At 39.2% G+C, this 20,630-nt stretch overlaps 1 protein-coding gene across 1 annotated transcript in view; it reads right to left on the reverse strand.

Moving 5' to 3' along the window:
- Window positions 1-4,922: 4,922 nt before the first annotated feature.
- The window catches only part of LARS1 (leucyl-tRNA synthetase 1), a 76,699-nt gene continuing 60,991 nt past the window's right edge, over window positions 4,923-20,630 (reverse strand). The window contains exons 25-32 of the mRNA XM_008255172.4: window positions 20,219-20,359; window positions 18,697-18,837; window positions 18,358-18,468; window positions 15,042-15,152; window positions 13,731-13,835; window positions 11,211-11,306; window positions 9,938-10,070; window positions 4,923-5,329 (exon numbers count right to left, since the gene is read on the reverse strand). Coding sequence (XP_008253394.3) covers window positions 5,124-5,329; window positions 9,938-10,070; window positions 11,211-11,306; window positions 13,731-13,835; window positions 15,042-15,152; window positions 18,358-18,468; window positions 18,697-18,837; window positions 20,219-20,359 — 1,044 coding nt within the window. The 3' untranslated portion in view covers window positions 4,923-5,123. The remainder of the gene's footprint in view (window positions 5,330-9,937; window positions 10,071-11,210; window positions 11,307-13,730; window positions 13,836-15,041; window positions 15,153-18,357; window positions 18,469-18,696; window positions 18,838-20,218; window positions 20,360-20,630) is intronic.

A 20,630-nucleotide genomic window follows, 5' to 3' on the forward strand; every position in this document is an offset into this window, starting at 1 on the left:
CCCTGCCACCTGTGTGGGAGACCCAGATTGAATTCCTGGCTCCTAGCATCAGCCTGTCCCAGCCTAAGCTGTTGTGGTCATTTGATTAATAAACCAGCAAATTGAAGACTGCTGTCACTTTCAAAAAAATATTTAAAAAAAATATTGGTAGATTCACTAACTACAAAGGCCTACTGCTCACAGATTGTGCTGTGCATCCTCACATGGAAGGACAGAGAGCTCCCTCAAACCTCTTTTATAAGGGCACTAACCCCAGCAGGAGAACAGCCCTCACCACCTGATCACTTCCCCGAGGCCCGTCTCTTCAAAATCATCACCATCATGGTTAGGTTTCAACATGTGAGTCCTGGTAGGGACACAAATACACAGGCCACAGCAACAGAACATTCACATAAGTCTTAAAAACATCAACTTATGGGCGACTTACCAGCTATAAGAGGGAAAAGGGTACCTTTTCAATGGAGAAATATGAATATATCACTTTAGCCAAGTGATCAAACTTAGTATCATCGATAATGGAACAAACCAACAATACATTAATACTTATTTCATGTAGTGGGAAATATAACCTATGTAGTACTGTTGCTAAGACTTTTAAAGCTCACCAGGAGAAAATAGACAAATTCAGATGGTGAGGCATCCTATTAACAAATGGCTTGGAATCTTCAAAAACGTTACCGCCATGAAAGACCAAAAAAGAAACAGCAGCAGACAAACTGTTCTAGTTTAAAGGAAAATAACACACATAACCACAAAATGGAAAGCTTGATCTTCTATTGGAACCTGACAGCTTACAAACACTATTATTGAGATAATGGGGGAACTCTATTAGGAAAACTTATTACCTGAAATTATTGTATCAGGTTAAATTTCTTTGGCATGCTGCAGGTGTTGTGACACAGTGGGTTACCCCGCTACTTGAGACACCTATTATCCCTGTGTTGGAGCACAGGGTTCAATTCCTGGCAACTCTGCTTCCAACCCAACTTCCAGCTAACGCATCGTGGGAGACAGCAGATAATGGTTCAAGAGTTTGGGTCCTTACCACTCAATGCGGGAGACCTGGATGGGGTTCCAGGCTTCTAGCTTCAGATTGGCCCAACTTTGGCTGCTATGTGCATTTGAGGAGTGAACGAAAGAATGGAAGCTCTCTCTCTCCATTTCTCTGCTTTTCAAGTAGATGAAAATAAACCAAACATTTAAAAAATCCTTTGGGCACAATAATGATATTGTGATGGCAGAATGAATTGCTTGGAGTTGCATGCCTAAGTACTGAAAGAACTGTCATCATATCTGTAGCTTATTAACAAATGGTTCAGAACTTTTTAAAAAAAGCACATTCTAAAAACAATGTGGAATCCTGAGTAGGATCCTATAATGATAAAAAAGACATTAGAAAAACTGGTGAATTCCCAAAAACATCTACAATTTAGCTAAGTTCTGACAACTGATCCAAAGTTACATAAGATGTTAATATGGGAAGCTATATGAAAGGTATACAGAAATTCTGTACTACAGTTGCAACTTTTCTGTAAATCTAAAACTACTCCAGAATTTAAAATTTTTTAAATATATATATTAGGGGGGCCGGCACTGTGGCACAGCGGGTTAATGCCCTGGCCTGAGGCGCCAGCATCCCATATGAGTGCCGGTTCAAGTCCTGGCTGCTCCACTTCCTATCCAGCTCTCTGCTATGGCCTCAGAGGGCAGTAGATGGCCCAAGTCCTTGGGCCCCTGCACCCACATGGGAGACCTGGAAGAAGCTCCTAGCTCCTGGCTTCGGATCGGCGCAGCTCCAGCTGTTGCAGCCAATTGGGGAGTGAACCAACAGAAGGAAGACCTCTCTGCCTCTGCCTCTCCTTTCTCTGTGTAACTCTTTCAAATAAATAAACTTTAATATATATATATATATAAATTATATATATATATATATAAATTATACATATATATAAATATATATATATTAAGGGCCAGTGTCGTGGCATAGCAGGCAAAGTCGCTGCCTCCAGTGCCAGTATCCCATGTGGGTGCTGGTTTGAGTCCCAGCTGCTTGGACCCCTGTACCCACATGGGAGACCTGGAGGGAGCTCCTGGCTTCTGGCTTTAGATTGGCCCATCTCCGGTCATTGTGGCCATCTGGGGAGTGAACTGGTAGATAGAAGATCTCTCTCTACCTCTCCTTCTCTATAGCACTTTCAAATAAATAAATCTTGAAAAGGGAAATATATATACATATATATATTTAAAGAGGTAAAACAAATATGGCAAAACACTAGCAATCGGTAAATCTGAACAGGTGTATGAATATTTATTAGCCAATTACTTCCACTTTTCTGTAATCTTTTAATTCTCCCCCTCTTTTTAAAAGATTTTATTTATTTGAAAGGCAGAGTTACAGAGAGAGAGAGAGAGATCTTCCATCTGCTAGTTCACTCTTCAAATGGCTACAACAGCCAGAGCTGGGCCAGGCCAAAGCTAGGAGCATGGAACTCCATCCACATCTCCCACATAGGTACTGGGGCCCAAAGACTTGAATCATCTTCCACTGCTTTTACAAGTGCATTAGCAGGGAGCTGAACCAGAAGCAAAGAAGCTGTTGGGACTTGACTTTGTGCCCAAATGGAATGCCAGCATTGCAGGCTTAACCTGCTATGTCATAACGCAGGCCTCTATAAACTTTACAATTATCAAATTAAATGTTAAAGCTACAAGGTTAAAATGGAAAATATATCACACATTACCAGTAACCTAAAAATAATTCTAAATTTAGCACATTAATGTTAAAATGACAAAATAGCCTTTGCGGGGAGGATTTTATATTAAGAGTTAATATGGGGCTGGTATTGTGGGTAAAGCCACCACCTATGATGCCGGCATCCCATACAGGCAGTGGTTCAAGTCTCATTTGTTCTACTCTATGTCCAGCTCCCTGCTAATGCACCTGGGAAAGCAGCAGCAGAGGCCCTGAGTACATGGGCCCCTGCTCTCATGTGGGAGACCAGGAAGTTGTTCTTGGTTCCTGCCTTCTGTCTGGCCCAGCCCTGACCATTGTAGCCATTTTGGGAAGTGAACCAGTAGTTAGATCTTTGTCTCTCCCACTTTCTGTAACTCTGCCTTTCAAATAAATAAATATTTAAAAGAAAAAAAGAGTTGACATAGGGAATAGTCATGTATAGAACATCTCTATATCCATTATAAACAACTGTAACATGGAAGATTTTGAAAATTAATCAAATTTTATCACTAACAGACAAACTAATAATTTCTGTTACTTTTTCTTTTTTAAGAGAGATAGCAACAATAACAGCTACTCTGCTTCTAATCCAGCTCCCTGCTAATGTACCTGGAAAAGCAGCAGAAGATAACTCAAATTCTTGAGCCCTGAAATCCATGTGGGAGGCCTAGGTAAGAGTTCCAGGCTCTTAGCTTTGGCCTGATTCAGCCCTGATAGTTGCAGGCATCTGGGGAGTGATAGAAGCTCGCTCTTTCTCTCTTGCTCTGCCTATGAAAATTTAAAAAAAAAAAAAAAAAAAAAAAAAGTTGTCATTCAATCTTCAAAAAAAAGAAACTGGTCCTTCTTCATAACGAACCTATCACAAGTAGAAATGTTTTTCTTATCTGCTGGTCAATACCTTCCATTTTCTCCTCATATGAAGACAGATGGCACAGACATTAAAAGATGTTCCAGTAAGAATAGAAGAATACATTTATAACACAGTGAGCATGATATTTAAACACAACTGGATTCAAATTTGGTAAATGCATGATTTCTCAAGGGAAAAAAAAATCCTCTCTTTAAAAATGCTTAAACTTAGCATAGATGAAATATACTGCTAGGTTGGCATAGCAGGTAAAGCCGCTGCCTGTAATGCTGGTATCTCATCTGGACATCAGTTTGGGTCCTGACTGCTCCACTTCTGATTCAGCTCCCTGCTCATGGACTGGGAAAAGCAGTGGAAGATGGTTCAAGTGTTTGGATCCCTGGACCCATGTAGAGGACCCAGATGAAGCTCCTGGCTCCTGGGTTTGGCCTGGCTTAGCCCTGTTTCAGCTATGTGGGAGCTAACCAGTAGATGGAAGATCTGTCTCTCCTTCAGAGCTGTAGAGCTGACGTTCAAATAAACAAATAAATCTTCAAAAAATATTTACTGCCTGTAAACTATTCATATTGTCAGTTGATATTATTAGAGCTTATAAAAAAAGTCTTATAAAATGCAAAACCTATTTGTTCTTTATACAAAGTACTCAGTGATTATAGTTAAGATCAAATATTCTTATTTGCTCATTTAAATCATCTTTTCTTGATTTAAAAAAAAAAAAAACAGAACTAGCTATCTAATTTACTACTTTTCCTCTAACAGTTGACTGTTTAATGGATATACTATAAACAGCTGTTGGATACTCCTTAGTCTTATTCAACAGTTATGAAGTATACCTCATACCTCATTAAAAAAGCCTGACACTGGCTGGCGCCACAGCTCACTTGGCTAATCCCCCTCCTGCAGCACCGGCACCCCAGGTTCTAGTCCCGGTTGGGGTGCAGGATTCTGTCCCGGTTCCTCCTCTTCCAGCCCAGCTCTCTGCTATGGTCCTGGCAGGCAGTGGAGGATGGCCCAAGTCCTTGGGCCCTGCACCCGCATGGGAGACCAGGAAGAAGCACCTGGCTCCTGGCTTCGGATCGGCACAGCACCGTAGCGGCCATTTGGGGGGTGAACCAATGGAAGGAAGACCTTTCTCTCTGTCTCTAACTCTGCCTGTCAAAAAAAAACCACACATTTTCATGTTAATCTTAAAAACCAGAAGCTCTGGGAAACAGTGGAAATCTGCTTTAAAAAAAAAAAAAAAGTATGCCATTCTCTGTCTCTCTCTCTCTGTCCACCTGTCAAAAAAAAAAAAAAAAAGTATGCAACAAACCATTTCTCTTAGAGGTCCAAATGTGAGAAAAAAATTTATTAGGTTCAGGAGTCAAAGACAACTTTATATAACTATGGTTACATGCAGAATTTCATGGTTAGAAATGAACTCTACTGGAGCCTAGCACTGGGTTCTCATAGCCAGTCAGTAGGCATAATCATGGTGGTATTATCCTGAGACACCAGGATAAATCTCCAATCTGCTTCAGTTTAATGAACCAGATAGATCATTGTGTCGCCAATATCTGCTCGTAGGCCATTTTCAGTGAGGTGAATTTTCTTGCTTGTGAGGTCCACGTGGAAAACAGCATGCTCAGATATGGGAGACTTCCCAGTATACTCTTTTCCAAGGACAGGAACTTGCCGGGGCCCCAACAGTGGATCATCGAATCTCATCAATTTCACTTTGGAAAGATCTGTAACAAAAAAGTTTATCAATATGAGCATTTAATTACAGTCACTGACTCAAAATTATAAATGAAACTACAATCACATTTTAAACCAACTGGTTTTTATATCTAAACAAAAATATTTTCACTGGATTACTAAATAGGATCCAATCTCAGGATCAAAGCTAAAATCCAATAAACCTTCATTCCCTTCGAGCTTTTACCCAGATAATTGTCAGAGATTCTGTACAAACTCTGGAATTACAAATCAAGAGAAAGGAAGAACTGAGTTCATTTCTTAGCATTGTCCTGTATGATCGCTCACACAGTTTTATATATGCTTTATTATTCAAAATATCAAAGTCTACAGCTTATTTTTTTCTTTTTGGAATATATTAAACCTATAAAAGATGTAGCTTTTGAACATACTTTTGGAGAAACAGTATTTAAAAATATTATTCTAAGAAATAGTATTCCCAGTTTCTTGATTTCCTCAAAAGATGAAAGTGTATTAACAAGATGATGAGAGGCAAGGAGAGAAAGGGTAGTGCAGAAGAAAAAGGTATAGCTTTTAGAACTTTGAGCTTTAGGATAAGCTCCAATCTTAGTTGAAATTTTACTGATCTATTCTTGTGCAAGCTGATAAGATGGCTATCACCAAAAAAAAAAAAAAAAAGAGTTGTCCTTTGAACAAATTTATGATCCAACAACTGAGCCCAAAAGAAATTTATTTAAGCAATTCTGAGACTTCCCAACATAAAATGGCTTTATTCTATATGGTAGAAAAACACCATACATGGCTACAAATGCTGATTCTGGGTTTATATCTCACTGTAAGTACAGCATGGCTGGTCATGCTTAACCTAATCTACAGGAATAAAAGATATTTTCTGAATTATTTTCCACCCCTTTCTAAAACAAATCACTGGGTGGTCCATGACTTACACTCTCCCATGTTGCCTTGGGAATACAAAGTTTAGAATGAGCAGGATAAGAGATAAAAGGAAACATTAATGCAGCTGGCAGCTACACCAGGACACAACTTATCCAGGCATTCTGTTCTCTTTGAGAAACAAAGACTGAAGAACAGCAAGTTTAGAGAAGAGATCTTGGGGCTTATAGAGCAATTACCTGCAACTACCATGAAAGCAAACCCTGCCTGAATAGTCTTTGGAAGTCTCTGCAAAGACCACACAACCCATTCCTGCCGCATCACAAACCCTGGAAACTGAAACAGGAAAGGAGCATGCACAGTCTTCATGACAGCCAAGATCTTATTTTCAGAAAGAATAAAATTCATTTTAACAGCTATTGCAATTCAACTTGAACATCAACGGCACCAAATATTTCGCTACAGAAGCAGTGACAGGTCCTGCCAGTAGACTTTATGCAACCTCTGTTGATTTTTTTTTTACTTCTTTTATTGCAAATATGCCTCTCTCTAACTGTCCTCCCCCACCACTCCAAACAATTCTGATTTACTCTATTTCAAAGAAACCTCAACACTCAATCAGACTCTTAAGTGACAAAACACATTTGCTTTGATGTTTCATCATGTAGTTCATTACTGTCAATAAATCTTGAAGATTTCTTAGTGGTTTTACTATCTTTTCTTATTCCAGATCTCTCTTATCACTGAAAATGTTGAAATTCAAGTCTGCAACTACACAAGATTTAAGTCTCTTAGAGGAAACATGAGAGTGATTGAAAGTCCCCAGGGATTGATAATGTGAAATGGAGCCTTTCACCTCCAAGTTATTAGTTCATATGTGGCACGGGCTGTGAGTGATTTCAAGTCATTATCATCAAACAGTCGCTCAGAGGCCTTTGTGGAGTGAAATGATGGTTTTAGTACAGTTCCTCCTGGACCTGGTTCATAATCACCCTCAATACAATTGGCACTAATTGGACGACTTGCTGGCTATTGTAGCAGACAGACCAAAAACTTTATCACTGAAATTCACTCTTTTTACATCTCATGTATTCAAAATACCCAGCTCCCTTAGACATCAAAGTACCCTGAGGACTAGAAAAGTATCAAGGTTGTATCTTTTCTGTGGATACTCACAGAAATATCAAATTCAAAATCTCTCCATTTCTGTTTCCTAAAATTCACAGCGGCTACTAACACCAAACTTAAATACTTTATGACAATATTATTCAAAACGAGTATGATAAAGGAGGTAAGGCTCAATGAGAGAAAACATATTTCAATCCTATTCTTAAGAATCAAGTCAGTGCTGTATCTTAGTACATTTAAAAGGTAACAACTTTAACATTTTCTTATACAATTCTCAGTATGGAATATACCCTCTCACACGCTAAAACCTCATAATAATCAGATCCAGGGTCCACACAAATACCTATTTTTTTTTTGAAAGCCACTACAGTATTCTCCAAGGCTAAGAGTTCTTATACAAAATCTTCTCATTACTGAACATATTTAAAAAAAAAAATAGCAAGCCACAAAATGGCTTCCTATATTCTCTTATTTCCAAATACTCAAGTTTTGCTTCTTGTGGCCTATAAGTTCTAAGGATGGAGCTGTCATTCTCTGATACCTTATTTGCTAAGTGAACATGATAAATGTCTGTAACAACATGATGAGCTGCAAAGATATGTCACTAATGGAAATAAGCTAAACCTAAGAGGACAAATACATGATTCCACCTATATGAGGTACCAAGAAGAGTCACATATAGAGACAAAAAGCAGAGCATGGTTACCAGGGTCCAGACAGAGGTACAATGAGAAGTTACAGCTTTCTGGAGATGGATGGTGGTGCTGGCTGTGCAACAATGTGAAAGCACTAGATGCACTGAACTGTACATTTAAAAATGACTAAAATGATAAATTTTACATTACATATATTTTACAATTAAAAAAATGTCTAAAACAAGAAAATCCCTAAGCCTTGCATACTGCTGGTAATGACACTCTGTACAGTGAAACCAGCAACTACCATTTCCCTCTTAGTGCACCACTGCCCTCACTTTTATGTATACAGTGTTCAAGGCCCACACAAGCAGCATTTTCTCCATAAATTCACCTCTGATCACCACAGTTGGAAATAATCCCACCTCCCTCTGCCCTGCACACATCACCTGTAATGCTCTGACTACATTCAGCAACTTCTCCAAGGTGGTAATTAAGTGTTTTAAGAGCTTAGCTCCCTCCCTAGATGCAGCCCCTAACAAACTGAACCCAATCCCCCAGGACACACACAGCAGTCTCCACACAAACTGCACATGGGAGTCTCTCAACAACTGTGCAGAGGAGGAGGTTAAACAACTTCAAGAGAACACAAAATAGTTGGCAGAATGAATTCCAAAGGGATATTTCAAGTCTTCTATATTAATGAGCATGATTCCATAAATTATTTCACTATCTGGAGTTTACAAATTATTTAAGAAAATTTTTATACTGATAGAAAGTTGTCCAAACAACTTTTGATTGCTATCCAAAATAATACAAACTGGAGAATGTCAATACTAATTTGTCTTCATAATTCAAAAGAAAAGTAATGCAGAAACACTAACTCCCTTAATACTCTGCTCAGCTTAGGACCTAGCTGGGTAATATGGGAAAAGTCATAAATTGTTACAAAAACTTAATCACAGAACATGTACACTTAATCATGATAAGAAACTAAGAAATTATTGACATATTTTACATGAAGGCACACTATTTAAAAGAAACATTATGGGCTTCAGAGTTAAATAGGCTTGAATGTGAATTCCAGCTCCAAGATTTACTAAAGAACTTTTCAAGTTACTTAGCCTTTCTGAGCCTCTATATGTACAAGGGGAATAATTAACATCCCCTACGTTATGGGGTTATAAAAGAATTAAATTGCTAATACTTGAATATGGCAGACAATCAAGAACTCTTATTCTGTTGTTCTTCCTTCTCCAGGAACAGAACTAGCTAGACAGATTACTGTAGGATACTAAAGATCATGTGTTCCTTAATAGTGAATGCCTGAGAAACACAAATCATTTGTTAACATTTTAGAGCCAGGGGGCAGCGTTGTGGTACAACAGGTTAGCCCACCGCCTGCACTGCCAGCATCCCATATGGGTGTCAGCTGGAGTCCCGGCTGCTCCACTTCTGATCCAGGTCCCTGCTAATGCACCTGGGAAATTGCCAGAGGATGGCCCAAGTCCTGGGGCTCCTGCACCCACATGGGACACCTGGAAGAAGCTTCTGGCTCCTAACTTCAGCCTGGCACACCCCCAGCTATTGCAGCCATTTGGGGAGTGAACCAGCAGATGGAAGATCTCTTTCTCCCTCATTCTGTCTCTTTCTGTAATGCTACCTTCCAAATAAATAAAACAAGCCTTTATTTATTTATTTTTTTAGAGCTAGATAGAATTAAAAAAAATCTAATCCAATGTCCTCATTTCACTAGAAGAGAAGTCAGTTTACAGCTTAAGAGACATGACAAAGTCACCAAGCAACCTAGCCACAGAGTCTCAAATAGAATATAGGCTTTCTGATTCTGGGACTAGTACTCACTCCACAATATTATTCAGCTGTATCTAAGCAAACCAGTTATTTTCTTTCTGCCCTCTGCTTGAAATTCATCAAATCCACGAGCCACTGCCAAATGTGAATTTCGGGAATATGATTTACCTTTGATTCCCCGGTCCATTTTCATTAAACGCCTTATGACAGAATCACAGTTGTCTCCTTGCCTGATTTCCACTTTGGTTGAGAAGTGGCCATTGGATGGCTGGGGATTCACTAGGGAAACTGGCACACCGGGCTAATTTGAAAATAAAGAGTGAATGTTTGTGAGAGTAAATAAAACTTGAATACTGCCAAGGGCGGGAGAATCTCTGCTATCTTTTTAATAATCAATGAGACATGTATCTAACCTAAGCAGTCTAAAATCATGACCAAGACATACTTAAATAGGAAAGAAAAGTTGTACAAGCTCATGTGTACAACCACATGCCTAGGTTAAAATAGCTACAACTACATATATGATGGATAATAATAATAATCATATTTTCTCTTTCACAACCACCACTAGTCACTGAATTTCTACTATGTAGGAGGCACTGTACTCAGCACTTTACAGATATTAGTTCTATATTCTCAAAGGTAGTTCTTTTGGATTCTTCTTCACAAATGAGAAGCTGGGTACAAGAAAAATCAAGAAATCAGCTCAAGTTTACACAGCTAGTAAATGGCAGGGCAAGAATTAAACCCAGTTTTATGCCATACTACCTCCCAAATTATAGAAGCTATACCATAGCCAAGGACCCTGTTTGTTATAAAAGCCAACTGAGTCTTGTAAAAGACTTACATGCCTGGTAGCCTAACAAAATATTCTAAAGTGGCTTGAGATAAATTACGGTACTTCAAAGTTCACAAAAGGGTCAGGCATTGTAGCACAACAAGTTAAGTTGCCATATGGGACATCTGCATCCCATACGACAGAGCAGTGGCTACTCCACTGCTCCACTGGAAGACCTCTCTTTCTCTTTCTCTGTCTGCCTCTCCGTAACTCTGCCTTTCAAATAAATAAATAAATATTAAAAGTTTCAAAGCTCCTTTATTTTTTCTATTTACAAAGTCTTACATTTCAATTCCCATTGTAATTTTTTAAATTAAAAACCACATTTCTGACAACACATTTTTATTTTTAAAACCCACATATAACATCTGATACCATCCATAATAGTAAAGTAAGGAAAACACATTTAGTACCAACCTGGGAATCAGAAAATCCCAAGTTCAGTCATATTTCTAACAAACTATGTAGCCTGGAACAAACCAACAGCTTAATTTCTCTGGATCATACTTCCTTCCATCTACAAAATGAGAGATTTGGCTACAATGACCTCTAAGGTCTTCTCTAGTTCTAGAATGTAATGATTCAATGAGACTCTGAACTTACTTCTGTTCTAAATACATTAAGTGGTTTCCCAGGACAGCAGTCTTCTCTGACTTTATCTTCTGCTTCAGAAGCAAACTTGACTTCTATATGTTCTAGCTAAGTAGAGGGGAAAAAATGCAAGTCATTGGTATCACTTAATATCACTGAAATTAATCAGCACCTCATTTCACCAAGAGCAAAACTACATATCCCACTTCACATGAAATGGTCTGTGTCATTTTATTTTCCCTATAAACATTAAATGAAATCTGTAATCAGTTAATTTAACACTCATCTTAGATGTCTCAAAGTATTCTTTTTAAACTTTCTTATTTACATTGCTACATTTACCACTTTCTGAAATCTAGCATTTCATCTACCACATAAGAGAATATGGAAATTCGCATAAAAGGCTTCCAGTTAGACAAAATTCAGAAACTTACCATTTGAGAAAAACAAAAGCATTAGCTTCAGTCAATGGAAGAAAAACTCAGAAATGTAGTATATTACATATGCCTAAATGTAAGATGACCCTAAATACAAGCTGTGTCCCCACTGCCAGAGTGAAAAAACCCAAGTTTTTTTTAACCTATATGAATATACACAAACATTTAGAGATCTATATAGAATAAATGTTTACTAATCCTATTTATTAACACATTGAAAATAAAATGCTGGCTTGAGCATTTATCTTAGCAGTTAAGACACTGGTTTAGGACACCTACATTTCACACTGTCCCTGGGTTTAATGCCTGGCTCTGGCTTTTGACTCCAGCTTCCTGCTAACACAGATTCTGGAAGGCAGTGATGATGGCTCAAGTAGTTGGTTTCCTGCCACATTTTGTGGACTGCATTTCTGGCTCCTGGCTTATGCCCTTGGCCAGGCCTGGAGCCACCACAGGAACATGGAGAGCGAACCAGTGGATGGGAGGTGTCTGTTTTTCTGTCTCTCAGATATTTAAAAATAACATGCTTATTTAAACTTTCATCTCCATATTTCATGAAACAATTTTATTCCAATTCTAAACCTGTATTTTTTTACTTTGGTGTTTTTATTATCGCTGGAAGTACTTTTAAAGTCCTCTAACACAGTTTTCTAGAGCAAATTATTCTTCTTTCTGCCTAAGTTGTCTGAGAGACAGCATTTTTAGAATCTATATATGAAGTTGTAACTGGGGCGCAGAAACAGGGGACAGGGAGAAGCTCACAGATATGTGAACGCTACTGGAAATGCTCTACTTCCTTAACTGGGCCATAGATGTGATGTGGGCAAAGCAGGGCGTTGGGAAGGAACGGACTTAAAGACTGCCAACACCCAAATCCTGTGCACTCAGAAGTCCATCACTTTCCACGCAGACTCAACATGGCTGAAGACTCAGCATACCCACTGTGCATCATGCAGCTAAACCTCACTCTCCATCATGCTCCAGAAACCATGATACCTTCCTGGAGCTGCAGCCCCGACCCAAATCCTGCTTCCTTTGGATCTTCAATCAGGCCCTGCCTATGTGGGGCATTTTTCTCTCTTGAGGTTGAACACACTCATGTCTGAGTGCGTATTATCTTTCAGCCTTTCCGTGAGTCCTGCTCTTCCGTTCACCTCTACCTACAGCTCCTGGTTGTATTCCTACATGCAGAAAGACAAAATCCTGGGCCAAGTCCAGCCAGAGCTCTCAATCCCAACAACATAATTTGGGATCCCCAATCCCCACAACATATTCATAGATGTTCACTGTATTATTAATTTTTTTAAAAGGCCAAGCATCAATCAGTGTTAATACACCATGAATCAGAGATTATAATTAACCCAATTTTGTGAATCTAAGGTCTGAAGGAAGGAAGGGGAAACTAGATATAATGCTGCATAGCAATTCCTTCCTTCTTTTTTGTCCATAGATTTCAATATAAGGTCTCCCCTCATTTACTTAAAGATAATTTTGGGAGGAATACCCAGACATATAGCCAGTCTTTTATGGACAACTGATAAATGAAATAAGACGACAGACTGTCTGGTTTTGTTTTTTTTTTTTTTGGACAGGCAGAGTGGACAGTGAGAGAGAGAGACAGAGAGAAAGGTCTTCCTTTGCCGTTGTTGCCGTTGGTTCACCCTCCAATGGGCGCCGCGGCCGGCGCACCGCGCTGATCCGATGGCAGGAGTCAGGTACTTCTCCTGGTCTCCCATGGGGTGCAGGGCCCAAGCCACCCTCCACTGCACTCCCTGGCCACAGCAGAGAGCTGGCCTGGAAGAGGGGCAACCGGGACAGAATCCGGCGCCCCGACCGGGACTAGAACCCAGTGTGCCGGTGCCGCAAGGCAGAGGATTAGCCTAGTGAGCCACGGTGTAGGCCAAACTGTCTGTTCTTCCCGCAATTTTTATTCCTACCCATTCTTTTTCCCTCCAAAAATATCTTTGAATGATATATTTGGCAAAAGTACTAAATAAACAAAGAAGCTGAAGTTTCCAAAAATGCTTATTAAATAAGAATAACTGGATTACAGCTATCATAGTTGAGTAGAGATCAAAATCTCTGGCCCTCTTACCTCAAGGGAATTAGTCAGGTAGACAATATTCTCCATAAGCACCGCCTGTTCATCAAATTCCAACTGCAAATCCAGAACACGAGGCCCCATCTTCTCCAGATTTTCCTGAAAGTCAAATTGGTTTCAAAAAAAAAAAAAAAAAAAGAAAAGAAAATGAAATTAAGAATATGTTAAAAAAGAAAAAAGAAGTATTAGAAAATGAATATGCTATACATAAAAACAAAAATATGTTGAACAGATTATATTCTTCCCAAGTAACTATTCTTCTCTCAACTGATAAAATCTTCAAATTAGAGTTAAAGAGAGAGGCCTGGACTCAAAATTTTCCCTTACTTATGTCTGTTTGTTAATGAAATTACTAGCTCAGAATAACTGTATTTAAAGTAAACTCCTACTTACTTTCCCCCTGTGACTGAGCAGGTGATAGCAGCAGTGGGCTCCTAATAGAAGGATTAGTGCGACCTACTCCTTTCTGTGTGACTTATCAGCACCGTGCTCTTAGACTTCCTGTACTCCAGAACCATGGGCCAAACAAACTTATATTGCTTAAAAATTACTCAGTCTGTGGTTTTTTGTTTTTGTTTTTTTGACAGGCAGAGTGGACAGTGAGAGAGAGAGACAGACAGAAAGAAAGCTCCTGGCTCCTGGCTCTGGATCAACACAACCCTGGCCATTGAAGTCATTTGGAGAGTGAACCAGTGGAATAGAAGACCACTCTTTAGCTCTCTGGCTCTACCTCTCTCTGTAACTCTCTCAAATAAATACAATCAATCTAAAAAAAAAAAAAAAAAAAACAAAACCTGTTCACAATCTCAGATTCTGCTTCTTCAAATTTAAATGAGATCCTAAAGTTAATTCTTCACAACACAGAACTACCCAGCCCAAAATATCAGCAGAGTCCTTGTTTAGAAAACCTGATCTAAGCACTATAAACAATATTTATTCTGTTGAGCTAAACCTATACAAATGTAAAATCTTGACTCAAGGAATAAGATCTAGTAAAATACACTAATATAAGCCAAAAGAATATGCTTTCTCCTCAAATTGGAAAGGAAGGTAGAACCTGAAGAGAATAATTTAGAACAGCAATTCTAAACCAATTCTTCTTCCACGATACATATTTTCACATACTCAGCAATTCCACAGGTAAACCCAACTCTGACAACTCATTTCTCACAACCACTGATGGAAAAGTGCTGTTTTAGCAGATTTCTGGGAGAAGACTATGCCCAAGGCTTCACCCCTTCCCTTTACCGTCCGTCCCTTCTACCATTATCGCAGAGTCAGAGCTGCACCAGGCCCACGACTCACCTTAATCATAGCAACAAAAGGCATCACTTTCTTCATGTACTTCTTCAATTCTGGCAAACTGCCTAGTTCACTAGCAATCACTTTGTTATCAGGCAATTTTCCATTGTTGGCCTAAAAAGGGGGGAAGGGCAGAGAGGAATACAGTCAAAAATATTTTTAAAATAATGCCAGATAATAGATGCACCAGTAGGAAGTCTGCTAGGGAAACAATGGTAGCCTCTACCAGTCTGCCAGAAAACAGCAGAGGAGTATGCAGCCTCTCACTATCAGAGGGAAATGAAATTAGGATGAACAATGCAGGAGGGGGCTCTCCTATTTCTTCTGAACTCAGAGGAAATACGGTTTTTAATTTAAAGGAGAAAAGTGAGTACAATATAATGAATAATTAGGCTTTCCTTATAATAGCAGTGTCTCCAAGACTCACACTACATCTTCTCCGGGGGAAAACTAACACAGGTCTTACAAAGATCTTTGTCTTCAAACTTCTGAAGAGATTTCATTAGCTATACCAAAATGAAAAACGATATAACTATCATACAAAATTTATAAATGTTTGCTTTTGAACACTCCTCCTTAGAAACTGCTACCATTGTGGGGGGAAAAAAAACTAGTTAACGATGTTAAAATTTGTATAATTTCTATTCAAAAACAAATGCCAATAATATACTGTTAATACGCATATATTCCCAAATATGCTGACTGAACTTAAATTCATTTCTGTAAAAATAAACAGTCCCTTCAATGGAGTGAGGCATACAGCAAAGGGCTTTCATAGAGTTTAAGGTGATTTCTTCTTATTGTAAAATCAGAGTATCAAAGCCAAGGGTTGAGAATCAAACTACATAAAAATTAACACACAGGAAGATTTCAAATAATGTATTACTTTCAACTTTAACCTTTACTAAAGTATGTGGGAAAAATATTTCCTCCACTTGTCAACGTGTTCCTCCAAAACACGCGAAAAAAAAAGTAAAGAATGGAAAACATTCCTTTTAACATCACCATAAAGGTGCTATATTCAACAAGAGGACACTTTTGATTATAAATTAACACTCTTGGCCGGTGCCACGGCTCACTAGGCTAATCCTCCACCTAGCGGCGCCAGCACACCAGGTTCTAGTCCCGGTCGGGGCGCCGGATTCTGTCCCAGTTGCCCCTCTTCCAGGCCAGCTCTCTGCTGTGGCCAGGGAGTGCAGTGGAGGATGGCCCAAGTGCTTGGGCCCTGCACCTGCATGGGAGACCAGGAGAAGCACCTGGCTCCTGCCATTGGATCAGCGCGGTGCGCCGGCCGCAGCGCGCCGGCCGTGGCGGCCATTGAAGGGTGAACCAACGGCAAAGGAAGACCTTTCTCTCTGTCTCTCTCTCACTGTCCACTCTGCCTGTCAAAAAAAAAAAAAAAAGAAAAAAATTAACACTCTTATTTTTTGGGGGTGAAAACAAAATTTTAAAAGGAATCTGGTAATATCAAAAATGATATTATTTTCAAAAGATATAATAATATCTATGGGGCCGGTGCTGTGGCGTAGCGGGTAAAGCTGCCGCCTGCAGTGCCAGCAGCCCATAGGAACACTGGTTTAATCCCAGCTGCTCCACTTCCCATCCAGCTGTCTGCTATGCCCTTGAAAAGCAGTGGAGGATGGCCCAAGTCTTTGGGCCCCTGCAACCGCAAGGAAGACCCAGAAGAAGCTCCTTGCTCCTGGCTTTACAAGGGTCCAGTTCCAGACACTGCAGCTATCTGGGGAGTGAACCAGTTGACAGGAGACCTTTCTCTCTCTCTCACTTTGCCTATGCTTCTCTGTAACTCTGCATTTAAATAAATACATAAATCTTTTTTTAAAAAAATGGTATCTCACGAGTGAATACTAAGTAGAAAGCTAACTTCCAACAACATAGAAGGGAATACCTTGGACATTCCATTATAAATCTGGTTTTTCTAATGCCTCCATGAAATTGTTGCTATAAGTATGTAACCCACTGAGGCAAAGTTTCATTTCTCCACTTACTACAGTACCTTCTATCTTCTACTAAGCGTAATTCAAAATCTGCAAGCAGATTCTAAAGACTAACTTTTATTTGTTATTCAGGATCAAAAGTAGAGGAGTTTGTGATAAAAACAGATTCACAAGGGTAAAAAAAAAATACTTGCTCATCTCTTCCCTTCATGTTTTATAAAAGCTTGAATATTTCTTAGATAACTATGAAAATTACTGAAGGAAAATTCTAAGAAAGTTAAGGATTTTGCTTCTGTTACTGACTTTTAGCCTAAGCCTTATTTTATCTGTCTCTCATTCATGCTCTCTCTTAAAGTACACATTAATGGTCTAGAACTACCAATATCAGGTCTAATAACCTGAGCAAAAAAGATAAAATGACTTATCACACTTTATACCCACATTGTGAAAGTAACTGAAACTGAAATTTTTTCTTCAGTGAAACTTAAACTAAGCTTAAAAATTGAGTTTCCCATACATAGAGGTATCATTTTTAATAGCTGTTTATCTGTCAGAGCCAAAAATGTCTTTGAGATCTACATTTATATAGGTAATTACCAAACTGAGTATTATTTTCTTAAGAAATATTCAAGGGGCCATGGCGCACTTGGCTAATCCTACGCCTGCAGCGCCGGCATCCTGGGTTCTAGTCCCGGTTGGGGCGCTGGGTACTAGTCCCGGCTGCTCTCTTCCAGTCCAGCTCTCTGCTGTGGCTGGGGAGGGCAGTGGAGGATGGCCCAAGTGCTTGGGTTCCTGCACCAACATGGGAGACCGGGAGGAAGTACCTGGGCTCCTGGCTTCGGATCAGCACAGCACTGGCCACAGCAGCCATTAGGGGAGTGAACCAATGGAAGGAGGACCTTTCTCTCTGTCTCTCTCTCACTGTCTATAACTCTCTCTCTGTCTCTCACTGTCTAACTCCGCCTGGCAAAAAAAAAAAAAAAAAAAAAAAACTCAAGAACAAGCTTACATTTACTTCAACCATAGTAAGGTTAAGGCTTCATGAATCCCATTGCACAAGCCACAAATTCAAGAAGCAAACCCTGTCCTTTTGCTTCAAAACTAACCACACATATGAAACGACTCCATACTTTTTAACAATAGACTAGATCCAGAATATTTTTGTATAAAGGTTTCAAAAATGATGAGAAACCAGCAATTTTTCCTTGGCATCCATTTTAGAGCTACCTGTCCAACAAAGGATTCCCTCTGCCTACAGGGAACTCAACAGAGCTACCAGTCTTCCCTCCCACAGACACCGCCAACATCCCAACAAAAACAACATAAGCAGTGCACAGCAGGGGACAGTCTAGCAAGTGCATCACCTCAAAGTGGTTTCGCAGAACCGACAGGGTGGTGTGCTGCCAGGGCGGGTAGCTCTTGGTCACATAGATGGTGCAATGTGATGGTTTCTGAGGTGGCTGCTTGTCAGTTCTCTACATGGTGGGAGAAACGGAAAAAACACTTCAGGGCTTTCGTGTAAAGCAAAAATGAGAAAAAAAATTCTTCCTCAAAACACAGTACCTCTGCCATTAGTATTAAAAAATATGCATATTACATAATCGTATTAGCAGTGAACATGGCGCTATACATTTTAATTAAAGGCTTCTCAATCTTCATTACTGTTAAATAACTTAAGGAACACTCAAAAAACAAAACTTCACCTTCCCTTTAGCAGGCATCATATAGTTCTTGAGTCGCAGCCTAAGGTCATGTGCTACTTCCATGAGGTACTGGGAGGAACGCACCAAGGCTTCATCCACAGGACCAGCCACAGGCCATGAAGCCTTCATAATCGAGTCAGGCTTTAAAGAAAACAGAAAGGAAAACAGCTTCAGTGAGATCAAACAACACAACTGTTCCATGGCTCTTAAGTACGGTTTCATACCAAGGCTACCATCTGTAACTGCACGCTCAAAGTTCAAACCTGACTGACTACACATAACACACTTCCACAGCCCTGATCTCATGTTCCCTAGCATTCAAGCTGTGAAGTCTGACTCTACATTCTTAATTAGCATCAATTTGTACAAGGTACTAATACCCACACACATATGCTCACTTTCAAAGAAAATTATGTAATGCTAATCTGCCTAAACTTAATCACTATTATATAAACTATGCATATTCTCAGTTTTTATCCTGTTAATACATCTAATATTGAGAGTAGGGCTATTCAGTATATAGATCATGAACACATTTTTGCATCATTCATGCACTAAAAAATAAAAAAGAGCCTGGGGAATAGGGCTGAAAAGGAGTTATTAAACCAGCCAACTGATTTATGAACAAGCCTGAGAGAAACAACTGAACTTATCTTCACAATAAGAATAATATCCTTGAATATGCAGTCCAGCAGTTTTATATAAAAAAAGAATATTTATGCAAATATACACTTCAATCTTTGTTTATAAGCAGCTCCTAACAGCTGTCTATAACTTTCTCAATATTTTTACCGTTTTTAGCAGCTAGAACAGTATTAGTAATAGATGTATTAGCATATTCATAAATATTGAAATATTTTCTAGCTGATGAGAATTTAGTGACAAACATTATGCAAGTAATCAAAGCTTTTAAAATATATACTTCAGGGGGCCGGCGCTGTGGCGAAGTGGGTTAACGCCCTGGCCTGAAGTGGCAGCATCCCATATGAGCACTGGTTCTAATCCCGGTTGCTCCACTTCAGATCCAGCTCTCTACTGTGACCTGGCAAAGCAATAGAAGATGGCCCAAGTCCTTGGGTCCCTGCACCCACATGGGAGACCCGGAAGAAACTCCTGGCTCCTGCCTTTGGATGGGCACAGCTCCTGGATCCTGGCTCCTGATTGGCACAGCTCTGGCTGTTGCGGCCAACTGGGGAGTGAACCATTGGATGGAAGATTTCTCTCTCTCTCTCTCTGCCTCTCCTCTCTCTCTGTGTAACTCTGATTTTCAAATAAATAAATAAATCTTTAAAAAAATAAAATATATATTTTGTATGCTTATAAATAAAGACACATATATAATGTAACTGTCCAAACAGGAGGTGGCTCTGGTTTAGGCTTGAACCACTGTAATAATTATGACAAATCTGGCTTTCTTCCTGAAGACTCATTTTCAGCCTTTTCAGTAACAAAATTATTACAACCCTTGCTTAATGAGACCAAAATTAAAACCATTCACAACATTTTAAACACATAAAGGTACCTTTCCTAGGAGTGTCCAGACGTATTCACATAAATGTGGACAGAATGGAGCCAGGAGGAGTGTTTGAACTTCAATAAACCGGAACACAAGTTCTCTGTGCATCCCTTCTATGGCTAATTCACGATACTTATCTTTTGCAGCCTACAAAATTTGAAATCATTTGTCATTTATCTCACCTCACTTCTTTAAAATAAAGAAAAGATTTTTCATTTTTTAATGAATTTTTAAGTTTTTAGCCTTTAAAATTCCACTATGAGTTATTATGGAATTTATTTATAAATTTATTTCTGTTACTTTATTTTTTAAAAATATTTACAAATAAGAGCACATCAATCTTCGTTAATGGATACTGAAGTTTTGTATCAGTCATCATCAAGAAAATATTTTTTAAAAAGATATTTTGTAGCTGAAA

The sequence above is a fragment of the Oryctolagus cuniculus genome, chromosome 6, assembly GCF_964237555.1.
Source record: "Oryctolagus cuniculus chromosome 6, mOryCun1.1, whole genome shotgun sequence".
In the NCBI taxonomy this organism is placed as follows: Eukaryota; Metazoa; Chordata; class Mammalia; order Lagomorpha; family Leporidae; genus Oryctolagus; species Oryctolagus cuniculus.